The 23753-nt window shown below is 33.5% G+C and overlaps 1 protein-coding gene across 1 annotated transcript; it reads right to left on the bottom strand.

The window, feature by feature from the left end:
• Positions 1-22850: 22850 nt before the first annotated feature.
• On the bottom strand, positions 22851-23444 carry LOC135961318 (uncharacterized). The gene is made up of 3 exons (XM_065512812.1): positions 23386-23444; positions 23238-23316; positions 22851-23165 (listed from the first exon to the last, which is right to left on the bottom strand). The coding sequence occupies exons 1-3, from the start codon at positions 23442-23444 to the stop codon at positions 22851-22853; spliced, it is 453 nt and encodes a 150-aa protein (XP_065368884.1).
• Positions 23445-23753: the final 309 nt, after the last annotated feature.

The following is a 23753-nucleotide window of genomic DNA, read 5'->3' as shown; positions in this document are numbered from 1 at the left end:
ATGCACTTATCGCATGTATGATACCATTAATATACTAGATTTTAATTTTTAAAGAAGTCCTTCGCACAACTTAAAAAAAACTCTCTCCTATAAAATTTGATTTTTGGCGCTTACGTTATTTTCGCGGTTAGGGCTCGATATATAGATTCTAATTTTTGGTTTTTCCATCTGTTTATTATTTGAATAAACATCAACTGAGTGCCTTAAAGTGTGCTGTATTTTTCAAGTGAATTCGTATACATTATAAAGTGTCTGTATTTCTGAGAATTTATAAACGTGTATAAAAAACATTGAGTGACTATTTAATTATGTTGTTGTACATTTTAAATAAATAAAGAGTTGTTACAATTTTCAAACGCCTTTTATTTGCAATCAAAAGTATCCGGTTTATTTAAAGGAATTATTACCAGCGTTTTGAAAAGGTTAAAACGTAACATTATTATATGTTATTATAAATAAGGAGTGAGATCGAAAAATTCTTAACATACATATATGTTTATAAAAAAGAAACCACTAAACTTACAGCTTTAATTTTTTTTTATTTGATTGAAATTATTATTACAATTTACAAAAAAAATTATTTTTATAGTTTTAATCACTAGTGATGAAATTTTGAACCTTTTTCGGAAACCCTTCCATTAACGTTTTTATAGTGCTTTCTGTCACTTTGCTCGAACATGTAGTCCATCTCCGTTTAAAATCTACCACACTTTTGGACACCTTTTTTGTACTCTTCAATTCTCTTTTAACAAGAGCCCAATATCTCTCCACTGGCCTTAGCTCCGGGCAGTTTGGAGGATTTGCCTCTCTTGGTACAAATACCACATTATTGTTCTTGTACCACTCAAGGGCTTGTTTGCCATAGTGACAGGATGCCAAGTCAGGCCAAAAATAAGTGGACACATTATGAAGTCTTATGAATGGAAGCAGCCTTTTTTGTAAACATTCCTTGATGTAAATTTCGGTATTTATAGAGCCCGTTGTAACAATTGAGTGGCTTCTTTTGCCGCAACTGCATATTGCTTGCCATACCAAGAACTTTCTGGGAAATTTTGTCTGCTTTTGGGTCCTAAACTTTTCTTCAACATTCCCTCGAGCATCAGCAACATAAAATTTTTGACCTGGAAGTTGCGAAAAATCTGCCAGAACATACGTTTCGTCATCCATTATGCAGCAAGAATATTTTTTTATAAAACTTGACTTCAATTTCCGTGCTCTGTTTTTGGCCTCTAAATTTTTAGTAGCGTTCCTGTCAGGAACTTTTTGAGCCTTGTATGTTTTTAAACCTGCATTAGCTTTAACTTTTCGTACCAAATAGTCCGAGCACTGAGCTAACCGGGCTGCTTTCCTACCGGATGTGTTGGGAGCTCTTTTGAAAATGCGTTCTATTTTTTTGGCTTTAGAAACATCATGTGGACCATTCCTTCTACCTGTACCAGGTTTTCTATCAACTGACAAGTTCTCCCGGTACTGTTTAATAACATTGGAAACAGTTTGACGGCAGACCTTTGTATGCTTGGCCAACTTTTTGTAAGACCAAGTTGGGTTTTGTTGAAAATATTTAATAATTTCAGTACGCACTTTTTTCTGGTCACTCATTTTAATCAGATTAACAAAAAAATTAATATAATTGACATTACACATAATAACTGACATGTTTTTCAAAGGTAACTTGATCAAAAAAAAATTCAAATAATACTTGGGTTAAAAAATGTAATGAAAAACGTGTGTTAAGAATTTTTCGATCTCACTCCTTACTAGTCTTCATGTTATATTTTCCTCAAGTTTCATCAAAATCATATTTTGTCAATACCTATTACAGTTTTTTCGTACCTGTGATTTAAATTTTGCGATTTTCGAGAAAAACTGGGACGGTTGGAAACAGGGGGTGTGACACCACCCATACAAAGTAAATAATTATTTTCAAATATCTGGAGAGCTATAATTGTGGAAGTCTTCAAACTTTGTCCGAATCAATTTCTTATCACTGCATACGGTTTAACCAAAAAAGGTAGGGATCGGAACAGGGGATGAGTACTCTACCAAACAAAGTAAATAGTTATTTCTAAACAAGTTGAAAACCATAATTACAATATTCATCAAACTTTACATAAATTGTCTGAAAATGGACGGAAAAAATTAATTTAGTATATTTGGAGAACTGTAACCGTAAAAGTATTTAAACTTTGTGAGAATTAATTTCTCATCACTGTACGGAGTTTAGTTAAAAATGGCTGGGATCAATCTCCAGTTTGATTCAATGAATCAACACTAAGGAGAAAGAAAGAAAAACACAAAAACATTCATAGCTAAATTGTTAACCAAAGGTTGACTACAGAAACACTAATAAAAAAAAAAATGATAAATTTGTAATAATAAGAATACACATATATAATAAAAATATTTGAAATTTCGTCTAATTTACAAATAATATAAATATGAATTAGGCTTCCCATATTCTAATTCCTAATAATAGTAAGTTAAATAGATGATATTTACAAATAGACCTTGACAATGAAGATTGTTGATGACGCCCTTGGCAGGGTAGAAAATGCATTCCAATTTGCCAATTGTCTAAAAATTTTAGTATTCAGTGATATTCTTTGAATTATTACAAATAAATTATAATAAAAATGAACTTAAAGCCTAATTAAAAATTTACTTTCAAATTAATTATATTCATTTATTTTTGTATAGAATCCTTTCATATTTTTTATTTTACTACGACAGGGGTAGCGAAGCGCACCGGGTCATGCTAGTGATAGATATTTCAAACGCCTTTGAAACGACGTATATAAGACCATATTAAGTTGGATGGGTACAATTGGACAAAATCGGAAAAATATTTTTTAACCCGAATTTTTTTTTACCAAAAAAAAAAAAAATTAAATGAAATTAAAAATACTTAAAAATTAATAAATACCCCTTAGTACTTGAGTACTTTTTTTCCACAGTAAAAAGTACAATTAGAAAATAATAATTCTAGGTAATTTTATTGAAAAAATAAATTTTAATAAAAAAGTACCAAAAAAGGATACCATTTTTCCCCCTTGAAAATTCAAATTTTATAAACATACCAAAAAGATTTCTACTCACTATTGTTCCGGGTCCGATGAATTAAAAGTTGTATTTCTATGTTTATCAATTTAAGAGATATAAAAGTTAACTGGTACTATTTTTAGCCGTTTTGGTCACCTAGAATATCGAATTTCCAAAAAGTACCAGACACCTCTCGGCTCTTTTTTTGATTAATTTATTTGTTTTGGAGATATGGAGGTACGGGTTTTACCCGGTTTTTCCCGTTTTATCCTCCTTAGCGTTCGAATTTCCTAAAATCCCTTCTTAGTGGATCTATATGACGTAGAAGGAACCTATTACATGAATTTCAGGTTTCTAGCTTTAGCGGTTTGGGCTGGGCATTGATGAGTCAGGCCTTATATTTATATATATCTTATATATAAATAGGCCACACGTTTTTTTGTGATACACTTTTAAGTATGTTATTGTCCACCAATATTGATGAAACCTATATGGGTTAAAAGATTATTTTCTCTAAATGTGCACAATATAATTTTTCTTTAAAAATTCTTTCCATAAAATTGTTAAAAAAACGTTTTAAATTTGCTTGGAAAACAACAACAACATGTTTATGCACATCTAAATACACGTGTATTTGTACACAAACGTGAAAAATATTTTTGCGTATACTCAAAGTAACTGTATAATTTTGTTATTAGTGGTCGAATTTTGACCACCAGGCGATCCTAGTATAGATTAATGTTTAGAGGTCGTCGATATTTTATTTCGTTGGTCAAATTTATCCCTACATCTTGGAAAATTAATACGGACACTGCCAATTGAGTATCAATATATTTTGCAATTATTTTAAAACTTTATTTTTTCCTTCAAAAGAAAGTTAAATACTTAAACGTATATATATGTATATTAATCTAATACTTTAATATTATTATATTATCTAATATTATTTTGAACAATTTAATTTGTTATTCATTTCACTTGGGTATTGTAATCATTAGATATACATAAATTTAATTATAATTGAATTTATTTATACATATACAAATTTAATAGAAATTAATTTTGATTAATCGATCGGCGAATAATCTTGCGAGAATAACTTTTTATTTTAGTTTGTTTTTGTGATATGGTAGAGACTAGGTCAAGTTGGCGTGCCCCGATAGACTAGTCGATAGTGTGCTGGACTATTAATATGCAGGCAAGCAATACGCTTCGAAGTTTATGTTTGTTTTAAAAAAAAGATGCAACGCCGCTTCATCTTCCTCTAGGCCAATCCTCGGGTATCACCCAGATACCAACAAGTTCAACGGCTTAACAACAACAACTGCGACTTTAACACAGGTATCTTTGAGTGCCAACTCGGCACAATTAAATCCCCAATATGCGCCTATAAATCAGGTTGTGCACAATGCACAACCCAGAGTAGCAGACGTACAAAATATAATCGAGCCAACACTAGGGCTTAGGCAGGTCGAGATGATGCGATCTATGGAAGGCGGGCTCCGTGAGATCGTGCCCCAATATGCGCCTATAAATCAGGAAAGAGAAGTTGAGAGCAATATAACCTCGTCTAACTATAGGAACCTCACTGCACAAAATGTCCGCCAGGAGTTTTGCAGCAGCATGGCAGCTAATCAGCACAATGCACAACCTAGAGTAGCAGACGTAAAAAATATAATCGAGGCAACACTAGGGCTTAGGCAGGTCGAGATGATGCGCTCTATGGAAGGCAGGCTCCGTGAGATCGTGTCCCAGATAGTAGCCGAAAGTTTGCGCTCATTGCTAGAAGCTCATACCAACAAGCTACATGACAACAGTTGTAGGGGCGCTTGTAGCTACATACATAAGTATTGTTTTCTTTTTGACACCAAATACAAAATCTTTTTTTTATATATTTTTTTTTTCTCTTTTTTTGTGTGATTGTATAAAAATTTATAGTTTTTATATTAACGCATAAAATAATTAATAAACGTTTTTAACCTGCCTTATCAGGTAATGTTGACAACATAAATGAATCATAAATACAAATCTGTGTTTTGTTCATGCATTTATGTTGTCGATAAAACCGTAACAAGTATTTGGGATGAAGTTGGTGGTTAATTATTTAGGTAAATTTTATGTATGTGTGGGTCATAACATTAATTTTCCAGGACTCTAGGAAAATTTAGGGGTATTTAAGGCCTAAAGCGTCAGACATTTTCCTTTTTCCTGATATAGTCACCTGACAGTGGTAAACGAAGGTTTTGGCAGTTTTTTTAATTAACATTAAAAAAAAATAAAAAGTGTGTTAATCTGTTTTTTATTAAAAGAAAATCTCCAGCACAATATTCGGAGTAAGTACCAAAAGAATAGGAAATGTGATTTTTTTGTGTTTAAATCTTAATTGTTTAACCTTCGCTTTACCAAAGGTTTTTTATGTACATGGTTTACCAATACCCACCCGGGTGACACTACACTTCTATAAATATATGCGACGAACGAAATTTGAAAAAATTTAAAAAACCTTAAAAAAGTTTAAAATGGTTCTATTAAATTCTATAGAACTCTAGAATTTGTTCAGTGAGTACAAATTTCATTTAAATCGAAACAAAATTAAAAAAAATATTAAACCAATAAAATCGATGTGGTCACCCGGGTGGGTATTGGTAAAGCGAAGGTTAATTTAAATAGATTTTGGTTTATGTTATTTGAGGTTTAATTTAGGAAAAACTATATTTTTGTGCTATAATAACATTCTCGTTAATACATAAAAATAAAGAACCTAAGAAAACCTTTGATAATTCAAAAAATGTTTATTTACTTAAACAATATAATTTTGTCCAAGTTCAGACAAGCTAAATTGTACATAAACCAATTTTTTTTTTATTATTCAGCCATTTTTGTCCGTGCCATTGGTAAAATCAAGAAAATACAGGGAAAAGTAATACAAATCTCTGTCCGCCATATTTCTCAACTGAAAGGTACATTTTTTTTTTGTTTGAAACACTAAATTTATCATAAAATTTATAGAAAAATTTAATACAGAAAAATCTAACACACACTTAATTTTGATCTTTAAAAATCCATCAGATACTTTTTGTATAGAGCTGTAAAATAGACAAACGCTTGGCCATAACAGCAACATCGCCGACGAAATCTTTAAGGCTCAAGACTAAGTGAGGAACAGGCCGCGGAGAAGAAGGCAAAAATTTGTCTAAAATTAACCACTAAATTAATCCATCACTCGTGAGTTGTAATCTTTTTTGGTTTAAGAAAAAAAAAATATTTTGTGCACGTAATTTGTTAATTATACCCTTCAGCTTCGTGAGAAGGGTATATATAAGTTTGTCATTCCGTTTGTAATTTCTACATTTTTCATTTCCGACCCTATAAAGTATATATATTCTGGATCCTTATAGATAGCGGAGTCGATTAAGCCATGTCCGTCTGTCTGTCTGTCTGTCTGTTGAAATCAGTTTTCTGAAGACCCCAGATATCTTCGGGATCCAAATCTTCAATAATTCTGTCAGACATGCTTTCGAGAATTTTGCTATTTAAAATCAGCAAAATCGGTCCACAAATGGCTGAGATATGAGGAAAAAACCAAGACAACCTCGATTTTTGACCAATTTTTGACCTATATCTGGATTACTAAGACATTAATATAGACAATATGGATATCTAATGATAGATATTTCAAAGAAATTTGCAACGACGTATATAAGACCATATTAAGTTGGACCTACAATGGGTCAAAATCGGGAAAAAAAATTTTAACCCGAATTTTTTTTTTCAAAAAAAAAAAATTTAAAAAACCAAAAAAAAATTTTTAAAATTTAAAAAAAAAAAATTTAAATTTAAAAAAAAAAAATTAAAATAAATTTTTTTCCAAAAAATGTAAAAAAAAACAACTAAAAAAAAAATTAAATTTTGTTTACCTAAAAATATTTAAAATTTTGAAGTATAATTTGGTGAAGGGTATATAAGATTCGGCACAGCCGAATATAGCACTCTTACTTGTTTTTATTTAAAATGTCATTTGGCGAGAACAATAATAAAACGTCCAATTTTTAGTGCAGATCAATTTGTTAGAGTGCCAGAAAAATTGCTAAAAAGGAGAAAAAAAATCATAAGAAAACAATAATATGCAATTAACTATTAAATTTAATACTTATCTTTGATAACTTTCTTGAATCGCCAAATTTTCAACAAAAAAATTGTTATTATATTTTTTTTTTTTACTTTGATATATTTGCTAATTAAAAAGTGAGCTAAATTAGTTTTTTTTGTTATTTCTATTGTATAAATTCGATGTAAATGCAAAAATCATTCTAAAAATCCAAAAGAAAATTAAATAAAACAAACGTCAAAAACTTATGAACTGACAAATTCTAAAAAAAAAAAATTTGTGTGAGAACAAAATTAGAGAAAAAAATCGAAAAAAAAGAAAATAATGTTTAAATAATAACAAAAAGAAGAAAAATAATTTTTTTTAACAAAACCTATTTTTTTAAACATTATTTTTGGGAATAGAAGCTTTAAATGATATAAAGCTGATCGCATTACTTTAGTTGCCCAGGTTCAAATCCTATCGCGGCCAGAATTTTTCTTATTTTTTTTCTTTGTTTATATTTTTTTTTATTTTTATTTATTGTTTTTTTTGATAAAATTTTGTTTTTTTTATTATTTCTTATAATAATTAATTAAGGCCACTAATTGAATGCCTAAATAGATTTTGTCTGATTTTTTTTATATGATTATGATTTTTGCATATTATTTTTTTTCATTTCTTTTGTCAATACAAAATGAACTCACGAATAAGATTATTTGTAAGTTAAATTAATTTGTTTATACGAAGTATGTTTGAATTAAAATTTTTCTAATTGTTAAATAAAATTAAGAAAATGAATCACTGAAATTGTTGAAGAGTTTGATTCGAAAAGCTACTAACAGGTAAATCGAGATGGGATCATGTGTAATTCGAAGGCTATATTTACATGATCATGGTTGGGAGGGGTTTCTGGTTGTGTCAACACCAAACACAACATGACAACTCAGTAAATAAGTATTAAATGGATAATTGCGAAATAGCTGTCTCTTTTACAAAAACAAAACAACTTTATTAGCATGCACAATAAAATTAGCCCTGTAGTCTTGTTTTTCTCAAATTAGGAGTCATGAAGCAAGAACTCACCCTATTGCCGACGAGAAAGGAGCCGGACACCAGATGCATGCTATTGCTACTCTAAACTCCTAAGAAAACATGAATTTGAAAGTGATTTACCAAACCGTTACATGCTACACAGTCACCACCTCAAGTCAACAGACAACCACCACCACCTAACATCTTCCAAAACCAAATTCCAGTAAGGCCAGCTATTCAGACTCAACCACCACCAATAAGTCATGTTAGATCGTTCCATCAAACGCACGCCAACAACCATATGTCCATTATGCCACCACCTGACAATAATAATACGTTTCAGTACTATGACACGAGGCCACCGTATTGTCAACCACCTCACAACCCGGAAGTTTCACGAAAGCCAGGGTTGGACAAGTGGGGCGTTAACTTCGGCGGCACCTCAGAAAAAACAATGGGTGCATAAGAATTTGTTTTTAGGGCTGAAGAAATGAGGAAGGACTATGGAAACAGCTGGTCAGATGTTTTAAGACTTTTCCATCAATTGCTGTCAAGTGATGCTCTTGAATGGTACTGGATGCAGATTTGCTGAAGTCTCCAATACACTCCTGGGAGGAATTGAAAGTAGCTGTAATTAGTCGTTTCCGTCGATTCAGTAGCGATATGGAGATATACCGCCAGATAATGGATCGCCGCCAGCTGCCACAAGAGTTATTTGAGGACTTCTATAACTCTGTTCTAAAATTGAGAAGCCAACAGCCGAATCCGATTAACGAAACGGAACTGATTGATATAATGAAATCGAATTTACGAACCTCGATGGCACAATTAGTGTTTCCAATTCAGATTATTGTCAGCCATTTCCGAAATGAGAGCAAGAAGGCAGAATCGCTGTTGTATAACCAGCGCCAAAACTATGGTCACCGCCAATATGCACCGCGAGTGAATGAGCTGGAATATGTTGAAGAAGCTGCTCCGGAAATCGACGTAGACGCCATAGACATCTCGCCAAAATATGTCTGATGGAACTGCCGTCAACTAGGCCACGGATATATGGACTGTCCACCACCAATTCGGAGACTATTCTGTTTCGTGTAGCGTCCGAATCCCACCGCGCAGTAAAGGAACTGGAGGATCGTAATGACCCAGAGGAAGAGAATAAAAATGGGTCCGTTAAAATTTTAGTTGATAGTAAAGTTTGGATAAGTAAAAAGGAAGAAGAGTTTAAAATTAGAGCAATCAAATCATTATATTTGAGAGTCAAAGAGTACGAGGAGGCTAGGAAGAGAATTTTCGGAAAGACGCGGATAGAGAATGCTAGGGAAAGCTATAGGAAAAGAAAAGCCTTTAGCGTGAGATGGCGAAGATACTCGATTACATTCCCGTATCTCTATCAATAGGGTAGAGATTGAGGGTCTTCTAGATAGTGGTGCGACGGTAACGGTTCTCGGCGAAGGATGTTTCGATGTTGCGAGAAAACCGCGCGTGGAAATCCGAAAGTTTCCGGCTACGGTGAGGACGGTAGATCTCATAATATTCATGGTCGGTTCATAGCTAAAGTTAAATTTAATAGAATAGAACGGGATATCTCCTTCTATATAGTACCGACCTTGAAAAAGGGTGTTATTTCTGGGATAGCTTGACCACAAACTATATGCTATGGAGTGAGGATGTATGCGAAAATCCGTCAAGTCCTTCCATGCATATCCTTTGTGATCAGGACAGAGAGTTATTCGCCACCAGTCAAAGTCATTCATTTTTTTGTTCATATTGTACTCATTTAAATATTTGTGTTAAAACTGTCGTTAATTCTTAATAATTGACATTTTTTTTGTGTCAGCCCAAATAAAAATGCGAGATTTTTTTAATTCTTGAATTGAGTTAAAGGAAAACAAAGATGTAGTCATGATACAAAAATTGTAGAAGGTAGAATCACTAGGGAGAGTTTTCAATATTTAGCCCTATAATGTCAAACTTTGATTTTGATTTTTTTCATATTATTTTATATTTTATTTTGTTTGACATTACAAGAATTGTATAATTGAGAATTTATTTTCTACTGGGTGTACCTTATGTTGTTGTATCATGGATGTAGTTAAAAAATTATAAGGAATTTTGGAGCTCGAATAGGGAAATCTTTGGAAGCCAAAGACATTCAGAAAATATATAATTTAAATTCAAAATTACAGCGGATGTGGTCCTATTGCAAGCGGTTCAACTATAAATTTTGCAACTGGCTCAATACAGATTTGGTAATATATGGAACAAATTTGAGTGATGTTTGTATTTTTAAATTAATTATCGCATTGTTTTTGCTTTTAATAGTTTTCACTATTTTCTACGCTTGTGATTTGTAGAACCCAACTACTACACAACTACATGCTCGACGTAGGCCTTCTGTAGCTTTTGAAGAAAGTTCGAGTAGGACAAAAAGAAGAAAGGTGAAGTAATATATTTCAGCCAACTCTGCAATTAAGAAAGCAGCAACGAAGTTTGATCCCAGTAGAGTAAAACAATTTCTGTCATATCTATGTCTTTATATGAACCTTTCATGTCGACAATATAATATGATGAGGTCTGTTGTAAATTCTGTTCATAAATTTGTTTCCTTCATATTACTGCAAAGAAAAATTGTATACTTGATGATATTGTTGCTACAGAAAAATCCGCAGAAGTTCCTCACCAATGCATTTTAAATATAACTGCAATAAGTACTTTAGATTTAAATCATAAAATTATATAATATTAGAGTGTAGATGGCGATTTGACGGTAGTTCAGGTCAAAGTATATACAAACAAAAAAGTAGTGATGCAAATCTAATTAATGTATATTAGAGTGTCCCTTAGAATTAATTTTTTTGAAATGTTGAAATGGTACCCGCTGAAAACTTTCGTAATGATCTAAAATACCACCAAAAAAGTTTTTAGCTTGTTCTAAGAAGGGCAACCCGTGCCGACTTTCGATTTAGTTTTGAGGTGCATTTACAAGGGGAAAAATGCATTTTTTCAGTTTTTTTTTTTAAATTTTGCCATTAAATACTTACTTTTGCAATTTAATTTAAAAGAATCGAAATGTGTACGTAATTGTCGTTCTAATAAGATATAAAAGACAAAAATTGGTTAAAAAATGTTAAAGTTATTAAAAAATCGCCAGGCCTTAACGTGTCTCAGGCCACAAGAACAAGAAATGAAGGAACAAAATTAACATATTTTGAGAAATATTAAAAAAAAGTTTATTCTTACTTAAAACTCTCACAAAAATAACAAATTTGTGAGAGTTTTTGTGAATCATTTTATTATTTCAATTAAATGTACAAAAAAAAACAATTAATTAAAAATTAAAGAAAAGAACTTAAAAATAAAGAAAAGAACCTAAAATTAAAGAAAAGAACTTAAAAATAAAGAAAAGAACCTAAAAATAAATTAAAATAAAACTAAAAAAAAACTAAAAGTTAAAACTAAAAGCTAAAACTAAATATAAAAATGAATCTAAAATAAAATTTAAAACTAAAACTAAATTAAAATAAAACAAAAAACTGAAATAAAAGCTAAATAAATAAAACCTGAATATAAAACTAAATCTAAACAAAATTCAAATGTAAGACTAAATAATCCGGAAGGAAAACCTAAAATCTAAAACTACATTAAAAATCAAGCTAAAAGAAAAAATAAAAAAAAACCTGAAAAAGAAACATTAAACTTTATAAAAGTAAAAAACCGCCATTTTCGCCAGCCACTTCCGCCAAATTCACCATCCTCCACATATCCTCCATCCACCAACTTTACCCGTCATTTTCAACGCCCACATCAACTCTATCCACCAGAGTATACACCATCCCTCATCCTTAATATAATCATCCGCCAATTTCAACAGTCATCAGAAGTCATCTCTTTCATCCGCCATCACCTTGTTTTCCCCTACCTAGTCTGTTTATCCATCATCATCTTGTTGTCAGCATCTCCTCCATCATCCAACAGGCATCTCAGCAAGCACCATCTTTGCATTTTCATCACCTACCACCCTCAACACTGAAACATCAGGTATTCTGTAAATATATAAGTGTACATATTGTTACGTTTTAACCTTTTCAAAACGCTGGTTTATTTCCGTTAAATAAATCGGATACTTTTGATTGCAAATAAAAGCCGTTTAGTAGTTTGAAAATTGTAACAACTCTTTATTTCTTTAAAATGTACAACAACATAATTAAATAGCCACTCAATGTTTTTTTATACACGTTTATAAATTCTCAGAATTACAGACACAATTTATAATGTACACGAATTTACTTTAAGGCACTTAGGTTAGGTTCCATGGGTAGCCACTCTTCAAGCAGCTCACTTGGGTCCATTCAAAACTGATCCCATTGTGATACCCAAGGGGTAAACATCTTGGTATTAATTATACGTCCGTTGTTTCCAGGCTAAACCAACCAGATTCTCTGATGAAAGAGTAGATTCGTCTAAGACTTATCCTTGATAGCTCATCTAAGCATGATAGGAATGGTGTTCCGAAGATGCGTTCCCTCAGATTTATCAGAGCCGGGCATTGACAGAATAGGTGTGACACCGTCTCATCCTCTTCTTCATTATGGCAGCTCCTACAGTAGTCATTATACCGTAGGCCCAATCTCCTAGCATGTGTCCCAATTATACAGTGTCCTGTAATGAAGGAGACAATTAGCCTTATTTGCTCACGACGAAATTCCATAAGTAGATTCGTCCTGCTGGCATCATATACGGGCCAAGTAGACCTCGTTGTAACACAGGAAGACTCATTGGTCCACCTGCTTTGTGCAGATTCATATAGTGTCCGCTGAACAGCCATCTTGCATATAGCAAGGGAAATACCAGAAAAGGGGTCGATCTCATCATCATCCATCATCGCCCCCATTTTGGCCAGTTCGTCAGCTATACAATTACCCTGATTACCATCGTGGCCAGGGACCCATATAAGCGTTATCCTAGAATGTCTCGCTATCTCATTAAGGGATACCCGGCATTCCTCGGTTAACCTAGATGTCGTAAAGACACCCGCTATTCCTTTAACGGCAGCCTTGCTATCGGTAAATATACATATATCACCAGATATTTGATAAAACCTCAGCCAGTTGGATGCACGTTTAATGGCCGTAATTTCCGCCTGAAGAGCCGTACAGAAGTTAGGTAGCCTGAAATAGGATTTAATCCCATAGTTCTCAATAAAGAAACCACCACCGACCCTATTGCCCCTCTTTGAGCCATCAGTAAATACCCTTATGACATCATCAGGGGGTAAGAGTCCGCGCTGCCATGAATCCCTATTCGGGATCTTAATATGGAAATGCATATCGAAAAATGGTTTTGCGATGCAGTAATCGACATTACTATGTAAGTACCCATAGTAGTTCAGTATCTTAGAGTGCATATGATCTTTACCATACCACGAACATCCAGCATTTAGTCTCACAGCAGAGTTGAGAGCCATTTGTATCACCATCAAATCAACTGGTAACCAGTTCAGGATAGTAAAAAGTGCCTTAGAGGGGGTAGTCCTTATAGCGCCTGTAATCAGTATCGCAATAGTCCTGAGAACTCGTTCCACAGCCTTACGGTGAGTAGCATTATCCAAGGCGTGCCACCACACCAACACTCCATAGAACAAGATGGGTTTAACAACTGCTTTGAAGATCCAACTGATACCCTTCGGCATAATACCCCAGTTTGTACCAATTGCCTTCTTACAGGAGTAGATGGCTACATAAGCCTTGTTAATCCTGTTTTGAATATTCAAATTCCAGGACAATCTTTTATCTAGAATGATGCCAAGATACTTCGCATTATCTCTAATCTCAAGACTGATTCCATTCAGTCTAGGTGGTCTGAAGTCATCGATCTTATACCTCCTAGTGAAGAGAACCAGTTCCGTTTTTTGTGGGTTCACACTAAGTCCACATGAAATACTCCACTCACTCAGTGTACTTAATGCTGATTCCATACAACTGGATATTGTATCCAGAAATTTACCAGATATAAAAACTGCAACATCGTCAGCATATGCGACTGTCTTGATCCTTCTGTTGTCCATCCTGATCAACAGGGAATTCATAGCCAAATTCCACAGAAGTGGTGATAAAACACCCCCCTGCGGGGTTCCACGATTGGCCACTTTTAAAACACTTACACCACCTAAAGTAGCACAAATGACTCTATAACCGAGTATCTTTTCGACTAGTCGGCGAACACATAGATCAATTCCCAGTTCAACCATCGCAGATAGGATGGCATCGGGCCTGACATTATTAAAAGCTCCTTCAATATCGAGAAAGGCAACAAGTGAATACTCCTTATGTATTAGCGACTCCTCAATGGAGCCAACTAGCGAATGTAGAGCTGTTTCCACAGATCTGCCTTTGGTGTAGGCATGTTGGGATTTAGAGATGAGTTCCGACGGAATGGTCATTCTCAGATATACGTCAATCACCCTTTCTAGGGTTTTCAGGGTTCCACCAGGGTGGCTTATTCCTACCCCTGCAGATATTCGGCTTACAGGCCAAATTAGTAGCTGATTGGAACGCTTCTGTAAGTGCCTCAACTGCTACCTCAATATCGTCCCTATTTTCAATAGTGGGCGGGTTTGGTAGAGACCGGGAGAGTACATCACTCTGCAACTCCCAATTGGTCTTCCTCCTATTTAGAATGGTATTATCATTCCTATAAGTTACACTGATATTGAAATCAATATATAGATGATCAGAAAAAGAGCAGTCGTCGGAGACAGCCCAATTGTTAATCATACTGTGGTGCTCAGCACTCACAAGTGTTAAGTCTAGTACCTCACTTCTGTTTGAAACAATGAAGGTAGGTTCTGAACCTCTATTAACTACTTCCAAACTACTATTAAGTATGAAACTGAAAAGACTCTCACCTCTTGTGTTGGTGAGGATGTATCGCCTTTGTTGTCGCTACGGTAGACACGCAGGATGATCGTACCAAATCCATAGTAGACCTTCCCTTGTGCCTTCCTTAGCGGCCCCAAAGAGTCCTTATTCAGGACAACGATCGCTTTCCTTGAAGAGCCCTCAGCGTCCGTAACCTTAACAACTTTCCAGTCTTGAGTTGGAAGCTGTGGGTTACAGCACTGAAGGATCTCCAAGATCTCCTCCGGGCTAGATGGCTCAGCTGGTATTTTAGCTATGGATCTAGGCTTTCGGGGTATCTCACTCACAGATACCACCTCAAGCCTAGACCCCGGCCAAACCTCACCCAGTGATGCGACGGCAGTCTTTAGTAGCAACGCTGAGCGTTCATCTACACAAGACATAAGTTTTACGTGACCCTGGTACCAACCAGCGTCATCGCATTGTGGAGGAGTGCCTGGGTTCTCTTTGAGAACTTTCCAAAACACCCCTACCAGTTTTTGCTTCACCATATCCCAATTCAATTGAGATATGGATCCGTCATTCGCACTCCGGTCGATAACCGCCCTAACAAGACTGTCTTTGACAATCTCGCTAAAGGATTTAGCTAACGACCTTTGTGCCGCTTTGGGACGTTTAGGTCCCGGTTGCTGGCTCTTGGTCGCTGTATCCTCCTCTGAACGTTGCCGTTTAGGCCCCGCTGGTAATTCAGCAGAAGGAGGAGCGGTCTTGAGACCAGCAATATAGGCTTTCGCCCAGGAAAGCAAAGCTTGTTGCTCCTTAGTGAGATCCTCGACTTTTTTCGAGCCAAGTGCCTCAACAAAGCGGTAAGCGGAACGCCTGGTGGTAGCAGCCCTTCTAGCAGGGTTTTTATGCCTGGGGTTAGTTTCAGAGCCGGGATTGGCCAGGGGTGATGCGTCTTCAGGACAGGAGGATTCCTTCACAAGACCTGAGCGCACAGTTGGCATATGGGAAGCATCCGTGAGGGGCGACTTAGTCGCTTCCCCCTTAGAGGCACCCGAAACAGGGGGTTTAGCCGCCTTGACGACTTGGGCTTTCGCGGCTTTGGAGGTACTTGGAGAGAAGTCCAGAGGTACCTCGCCGCTTAGGTCACTACCACCTATTGCCTTGGATTTTTTACAATCAGCCAATCTGGGTATGCCAAATTGACCTCTTGCGACACCAGTAGCATGCAGACTAGTCTGGCCCGGTGTGATCACCTGACTAGCCTGAGTTGCAGTAGCATTCGACTCACCACAGCCCGAAACCATCGCTGTGGGAGTAGGGTCCCCGGAGATTATGAAGCCCCCGACCGGGTACATGGGGCATGCCTTGTCCTCTTCCATGTGTCCTGATGGACAATTACTTGCATTTTATACCTGCTGCCAGGTGTTGAGATAACTGCCGCCCCATTGGAGAAACAGACGCAGACCACCAGCCGCCCAATATGGGAAACAGACGCTGGTGGATTTCGGACGGACATTAAAGAGTCCTTACGGACCAGCCGGACTATCCACCTTAACCACCCCTCTCAATGAGGGGAAAATGGTTCGATGGAAATAGCATCTGATAGCCGCCCAGAGGAGAACAGACGCTATCAGACAAAGGGAGGGTAGTTCTTAGTATCATGCTCAACGCGTGCCCTTCTGGAATGGGAGACCCTGCCAGAGACAGCCAACTCAAGTTAAACTGTCCCCTCCAGCATGGCCAACGCGAATCATCGCACTTAAGCCTCTACATCGCGTCAAGATGACTACCCATCGTAGAGGACTACCCATCGGAAGGCACTTAGTTGATGTTTATTCGAAAAGCGTCTCTGATAAACTCACTCACGACTGCAACCTCTGCCACTATTTATAACACTGCATTACCATCTAGAAAGCTCTTTAACTGTCTAGAGGTTTCTAATACATACGCCATCTGTGGTGTACTTTCTACAATGTTCTTTAACCGAACATTCGAAATCGAATACAGCGTTGCCAACTTACGATCAAATCAACTGAAAGCTTTTATTTAATAATGCCCACAGATATGTTACAGTTCTACAGCATTGTTATTTGAAAGCATTATGCTACTTTTAAATCAGCCGTTAAAATCGTTATATTTGAATTCAAGTACAATTTCGTAACAATATATTATATGTAATTTTTTTATTTCAATGGTTAATGTTAGAATTAGCTTTTTTTATATTTATTTACCAATTAGGGCCATACAAAGTGAGCTCATTTTGGTAGGGTTCCTGAGTCAATTTAAGCCACAAATTTGGCACAGTTGGTAGTAATCAAGGAAAAAGTTAGATTCTAAACAAAAAAAAAAGAACCTAAGAATAAAAGAAAGAAAAATATATATATAATATAAAATAAATAAAGTTTAATTATATTGGGTATTTATACCCAATATAATTAAACTTACTTGAAATCTCATGTATATGAAAGCTGCTAAAAGAATTTTAAACTCATATGTTAAATAATTTATATTTTTTTTTTTAATTATTAATGATATTATATTTTGATGTTTATAATAACTTACCTAAATAATATTGTTAATCAAGTTTAATTGAATTTTTATGAAAAATATTTCAATAAAATATAATAATGAATTTTATAACGTTTAAAAAAAAATGATATGAGTTTTTTTAAAATTATAAAAATGGAAGAATAAAGTAAAAGGTAAGTGATTGGGCTAAAATAATCTAGTGGTGTGTGTAGGGTTAGTTAGGGGCAACTACTGAACCAATTAAGTTGCCATGGAAAGGACAGTAGGATCCCGTGGCAGGGAACAATATGTTGGCAGTCCATCGGCCAACAAGATGATTAGTTTTGACAGAAAATTGTTTATTTGAGTTTGTGTTTTTGTGTTGTTTGTTCACCACTCACTTCGGGTTCCTTTAATTTTTTTATATTCCTTCCTAAATGCTGGTATGTATTTTTTTTGTACGCCAGAACAATGGTACCAGTGTTGGCAAGAACCACCCCATCCGGCGAGCCTCAGTCTGGCATACGCCATCATACCAGCGCCACAACAGATGTTTCTGTTGGTTTATTTTTTGTAAAACCTGGTCAGTACAGGTCCGATGAATTAAAAATTGTATTTCTATGTTTATCAATTTAGGAGATATAAAAGTTAACAAAGGGTTTTACTGGTACTATTTTTAGGCGTTTTGGTCACCTAGAATATCGAATTTCCAAAAAAGTACCAGACACCTCTCGGCTCTTTTTTTGATTAAAAGCGAACACATTTAAAATTTTATTTCTATGTTTATTTGTTTTGGAGATATGGAGGTACAGGTTTTACCCGTTTTATTCCCCTTAGTGTTCGAATTTCCTAAAATCCCTTCTTAGTGGATCTATATGATGTAGAAGGAACCTATTACACGAATTTCAAATTTCTAGCTTTAGCTGTTTGGGTTGGGCATTAATATTTTTATACATTGTATATAGATTAATGTTTAGAGGTCGTCGATATTTTATTTCGTTGGTCAAATTTATCCCTACATCTTGGAAAATTAATATGGTCACTGCCAATTGATACTCAAGTCTATATATTTATACCCTACACCACCATAGTGGGGAGGGTATTATGCGTTTGTGCAGATGTTTGTAACGCCCAAAAATATTAGTCTAACACCCACCTTAAAGTATACCGATCGACTTAGAATCACTTTCTCAGTCGATTAAGCGATGTCCGTCCGTCTGGTCGGCTGGCTGGCTGGCTGGCTGTCCATGTAAACCTTGTGCGCAGAGTACAGGTCACAATTTTGAAGATATTTCGATGAAATTTGATACATATTATTTTTGCGGCTCAAGGACCAAGCCTATTGAAACTGGCTGAAATCGGTCCATTATTTCACCTAGCCCCCATACAAATGTCCTCCCGAAATTGGACTTTATCGGTCATAAATGTTTAATTTATTTATGTAACTACACAAATTTCGCTCCAAATAAGTTTTATATACACAAAATTCATGTCACCAAATTTTGTCACGATCGTTCCATAATTATAGACCCGCTTCCGAAAATCACTTTAACGTGCATAAATCGCTTAAAAATGTTAGTAAACACACAAAATTCAACATAGTTAACACGACCTAATTTCATGGTGATCGGTCCATAATTGGTCATAGCCCCCATATAAGGCCCACTTCCGAAAATCACTCAAAAATATAAATTATTGAAATTTTAAAAGAAAAATGTTTTTGTTCTTTTACTTAGTGCAGGGTATTATATGGTCGGGCTTGACCGACCATACTTTCTTACTTGTTTTCAATTATTTTAAAACTTTTAACATGTATTTTTTCCTTCAAAAGAAAGTTAAATTCTTAAACGTATATATATGTATATTAATCTAATACTTTAATATTATTTTGAACAATTTCATTTGTTATTCATTTCACTTGGGTATTGTAATCATTAGATATAAATTTAATTATAATTGAATTTATTTATACATATACAAATTTAATAGAAATTAATTTTGATTTTGATTAATCGATCGGCGAATAATCATGGTGTATATTAATACAAAGGTGTTGGGATATGGCATAAAGCTTTAACATCAAGCTTAACCAAATATTCAGCTTGAAAATTGTACATCACTGATTAGAACCCAATATGAAAAGTGTGTAGTCTACGAATCAGTGACGTAACAAGATTTATTTATATTATATTGAATATTACATTAAAAAAATGTATAGAAATTAATTAAACGAATCGAAATGTGTACGTAATTATCGTTATAATGAGATATAAACGACAAAATTTGGTTAAAAAATGTTAAAGTTATTACAAATTCGCCAGACCATTAACGTGTCACAGGCCACTTGAACAAGAAATTTAGGAAAAAAATTAACATATTTCGAGAAAAATTAAAATAAAAAATTTTTGTTTTAAATATATTCGTATTTACTTGTGTATGAGTTTTTGTCTTCGTAGGATACCGTAGGATACCGTAGGTTAACGGTATCCTACGGACAGGTATGAACAAAAAATTATTTTTTTTTAACGGCTGTTTCGAAAATTTTGTTTAACAACTTTCAGAATTTTTTTAAATCACATTTGGATTTATTTAGATCATAATAGGGAATAAAAATATGAAACAATTATGTCAATACCTCTTACAGTTTTTCGTTACTGGGATTTATATTTTGCGATTTTCAAGAAAAACTAATTTTTTGTCCATATTTTGGCGAATGAGTCCAATTTCCTTACTGTTATAAATTTTAAGTAAAGCCTATTCATAATATTATAGTCCTAGTAATTTTAAATATGGTCTGAAAACGTTAACCTTTAAATCGTGAAGGTCAAATGTCAAATTTTTCAATATTTTGAATTTCTAATGAAAAGATAGCGAAATGTTATATATTTTTGGGCCGATTTTAATGAAACTTGAGGAAAATATAACCTTACGAGCACTGTGTTTTTTGTGATTTTAAAAGTTGAGGGTCATTTGGAACCCAAGTACTGCTAAGAGTTAATTTCCATTTTTGTGCTGTTATTATAAATACTAGACTTCGTGCTATATTTTTCTTAAGTTTCATCAAAATCGGCGCAAAAATATATAACATTTTGTTCTCTTTAAATTAGAAATGCCAAATATTGAAAAATTTGACCTTCACGATTTAAGGTTTAACGTTTTCCAATTTTAGTAAAACTTTCAGACTATATTTAGAATTATCTGATTCAAAACAGTAAGCTTTTCTCGAAAATTTCAAAATTTAAATCGCAGGTACGGAAAAACTATGAAAGATATTTTCATAATTTTTCACATTTTTATTCCCTATTATATTCTCAATAAATCCCAATAAGATGATCAAAAAATTCTGAAATTTGTTTAACAAAATTTTTAAAAATTTGAAAATGGAGTTTTGAAACTGCACTTAAAAAGATTGTATTTTTTTATTCATACCTGTGAATAGGTTAACGGTATCCTACGAAGACAAAAACTCATTTACAAGTAAATATGGATATATTTTAAGTAATAATTAGCTTTTATTTTAATATTTCTCAAAATATTTTAATTTTGTTCCCACATTTCTTGTTCTAGTGGCCTGAGATATGTTAATGGTCTGGGGAATTTTTAATAACTTTAACATTTTTTGATCAATTTCTGTTTTTTATATCTCAGTAGAACGACAATTACATACACATTTCTATTCTTTTAAATTAAATTGCAAAAGTAATTTTTGTAATGGCAAAATTTTTACAAAAACTGAAAAAATTGCATTATTCCCTTTGTAAATGCATCTCAAAACTTCAGAGGGCTTGCGGCACGTCTTAACCCCAACCGATTTACGTAAAATTTTTTCAGTATGATTTTAAATGATTACCAATGTTCACCAACATTCGTTTATTAAGGGCCACCCTAATGTATAATTATCAAAAAGCCTTACAATAGTGGAATGATTTGTTTTATTTAAGACTATGGCAATTAACCCAGATATGCCGACGGATTGAGTTTGATCATTTTAAAATTACTTTTATATTATTTTGGAAGCAAATGAGAAATAAAAAACAGTGCAATTAAAGTTTTTTAAAAATTTATTGAAAAAAGTGGTTTTTTAGGTCGTCCTATATATAGGATTTCGGGGTCACAACAAAAAAACTAAAACGCAATAATGAAACATTCATGCATATAACAATCAAGCTACTCTTCATAAATATAAATTCCAAAAAAATAGAGTATTTATTCACTTGTAAATGTACAAAGTTTTACTTTCAGTACAAACGAGACATGTCCATAATGACTAAAAAATATCACAAACTAAAAATTCAATAACTCAAAAATAGTAGCAAAAAATAATGCGATCACTCACAATCTAGTGGTGAGTACTAAGTATGTGAACAAGAAAAAATGGTATTTTGATAAACGTGACGTATCCTGTAAACAAGAACTATATGTACTACATGCAGTACAGTCGGCATATCTGGGTTAAAAACCCTTTTCATTGCTGTTTTATAATTGGGTCTCAAAATTCTACCTTTCTCATCCATTGTTTCATCAATCGATATTCAGGTATTCTTATTTTTAATATCTTCGTTACAATTTGCGCAAATCTATCAACTTGCTTTGAACTATAGGTTTTTGATGAATCTTAATATTCTGAACAATTGTTGAATAGTTATATAATTTTATATTAGTTAGTTATTTTGAAATTTACGTATTTTTTACTATTTGTTAAATTTTGATATTTGTGTGAGTATATTTTTAATATAATTCAAATAAATGGAAACTAAGCTCCGTAAGTCAACGAAAATTCAATGAAGATATGTCGATTATGGATATTCTCAATTTTTATTTAAGTAGCTTTGTCCAATTATAATTGGACCTTAACAAAATATTAATATATAGAAATGGAAAATTACAATGCATACAATAAAATCATATTAATAAAACAACATAATGGAAAAAAATGAAATATGCAGCTATGAGTTAAATATGCAAAAATATGCTATAAAACGGAAAATATGCTGTAAAGAGCTAAATATGCACTAAGAAATCGATGCCAAAATTCTTATAATTGTCTTGCCCTGGTTAAAACCGTCATTCTTGGCTATTTGGAGCAGCATAATACATGAAGAAAAATCAGATTTAAAAGTCTGGTTTAATTGAAAACACATGGTAATTAATATTTTACATAACTAACACAAGTAATTATGATTATTTATTATTATATATATTGTAAGTACATTCCTTTACATTCCAATGACAAAGTATTTACATTCTGTGATGATGTTAAAATTAATAAGGAATCAATACATTCAAATCTTAAAGACTACATTATACGCTAAGTTTTAATTAAGGTCTATGTCATGTTTCATCAGGCAGCTCTTAACGGATTCCATAATTTTCAAGTACTGATTGTTGAAACAGCAGCTGCAATAATTTACAGATAAAGGACAATAACCTTCGACACGCCTATACTGGCTCATATTTCGATAGTACACCCAATGTATGGTTTCTTCGCCCAATATTAAAAGTATTTGATTAAAACGATAACCATTTATCGTAAATAAATTTGCATTACCCGATGCAATATTCCACTCGCAATAACGTACCTTCACGGTGGAGGGTATACTGGATTTCTCTTTAGTCATTATGCGATCAAACTAAAAACAGAAAGAAAGTTATTTGTAAGTATAAATTTAAAATAAATATTAAATTGATTTTATAAAACATACCCATTCGCTAACTTGAGGCATGGAGCCACTTGGTGAACGCCTCTTGCGACACATTTTCATTTTAGGACATTGAGGATGGCTGTAAATAAATTGTTTATATTAAATTATGAAATAGTTTGTAAATGATCAATGAAAATTAAATACTTACAGAGATGGGTAATATGATAATTTTAAAATAACAAATTCAACTCTTGTTTGTGGTGCCATTTTCAAAAAATTATAAAATATGATTGTTGAATAGATTTAAATTTTATAAAATATTTATTTAAATTGTCAACTGAAGTTCTCGATGTTTACTGTGCCAAGATCCTTTTGGTTGTGTATAAGAAATTCGTAAATCTTTAATCTTTTATACTTTAAAATCTTTAAGTTAAACTATATACCTAGATGTCTTGTTCCTAATTTAATTTTTAGCTCATAAATGACTTAGCGTTTTATGATTTAAAGGGACATTTTTCAAATTTGTGTGCGCTTTTAGGTAATAGAATAATTTGCGGACGCTGCATTTAAAGCTAA

The sequence above is a fragment of the Calliphora vicina genome, chromosome 5 (assembly GCF_958450345.1).
Source record: "Calliphora vicina chromosome 5, idCalVici1.1, whole genome shotgun sequence".
Lineage (NCBI taxonomy): Eukaryota > Metazoa > Arthropoda > Insecta > Diptera > Calliphoridae > Calliphora > Calliphora vicina.
This window is presented reverse-complemented; position numbering and strand designations above follow the sequence as displayed.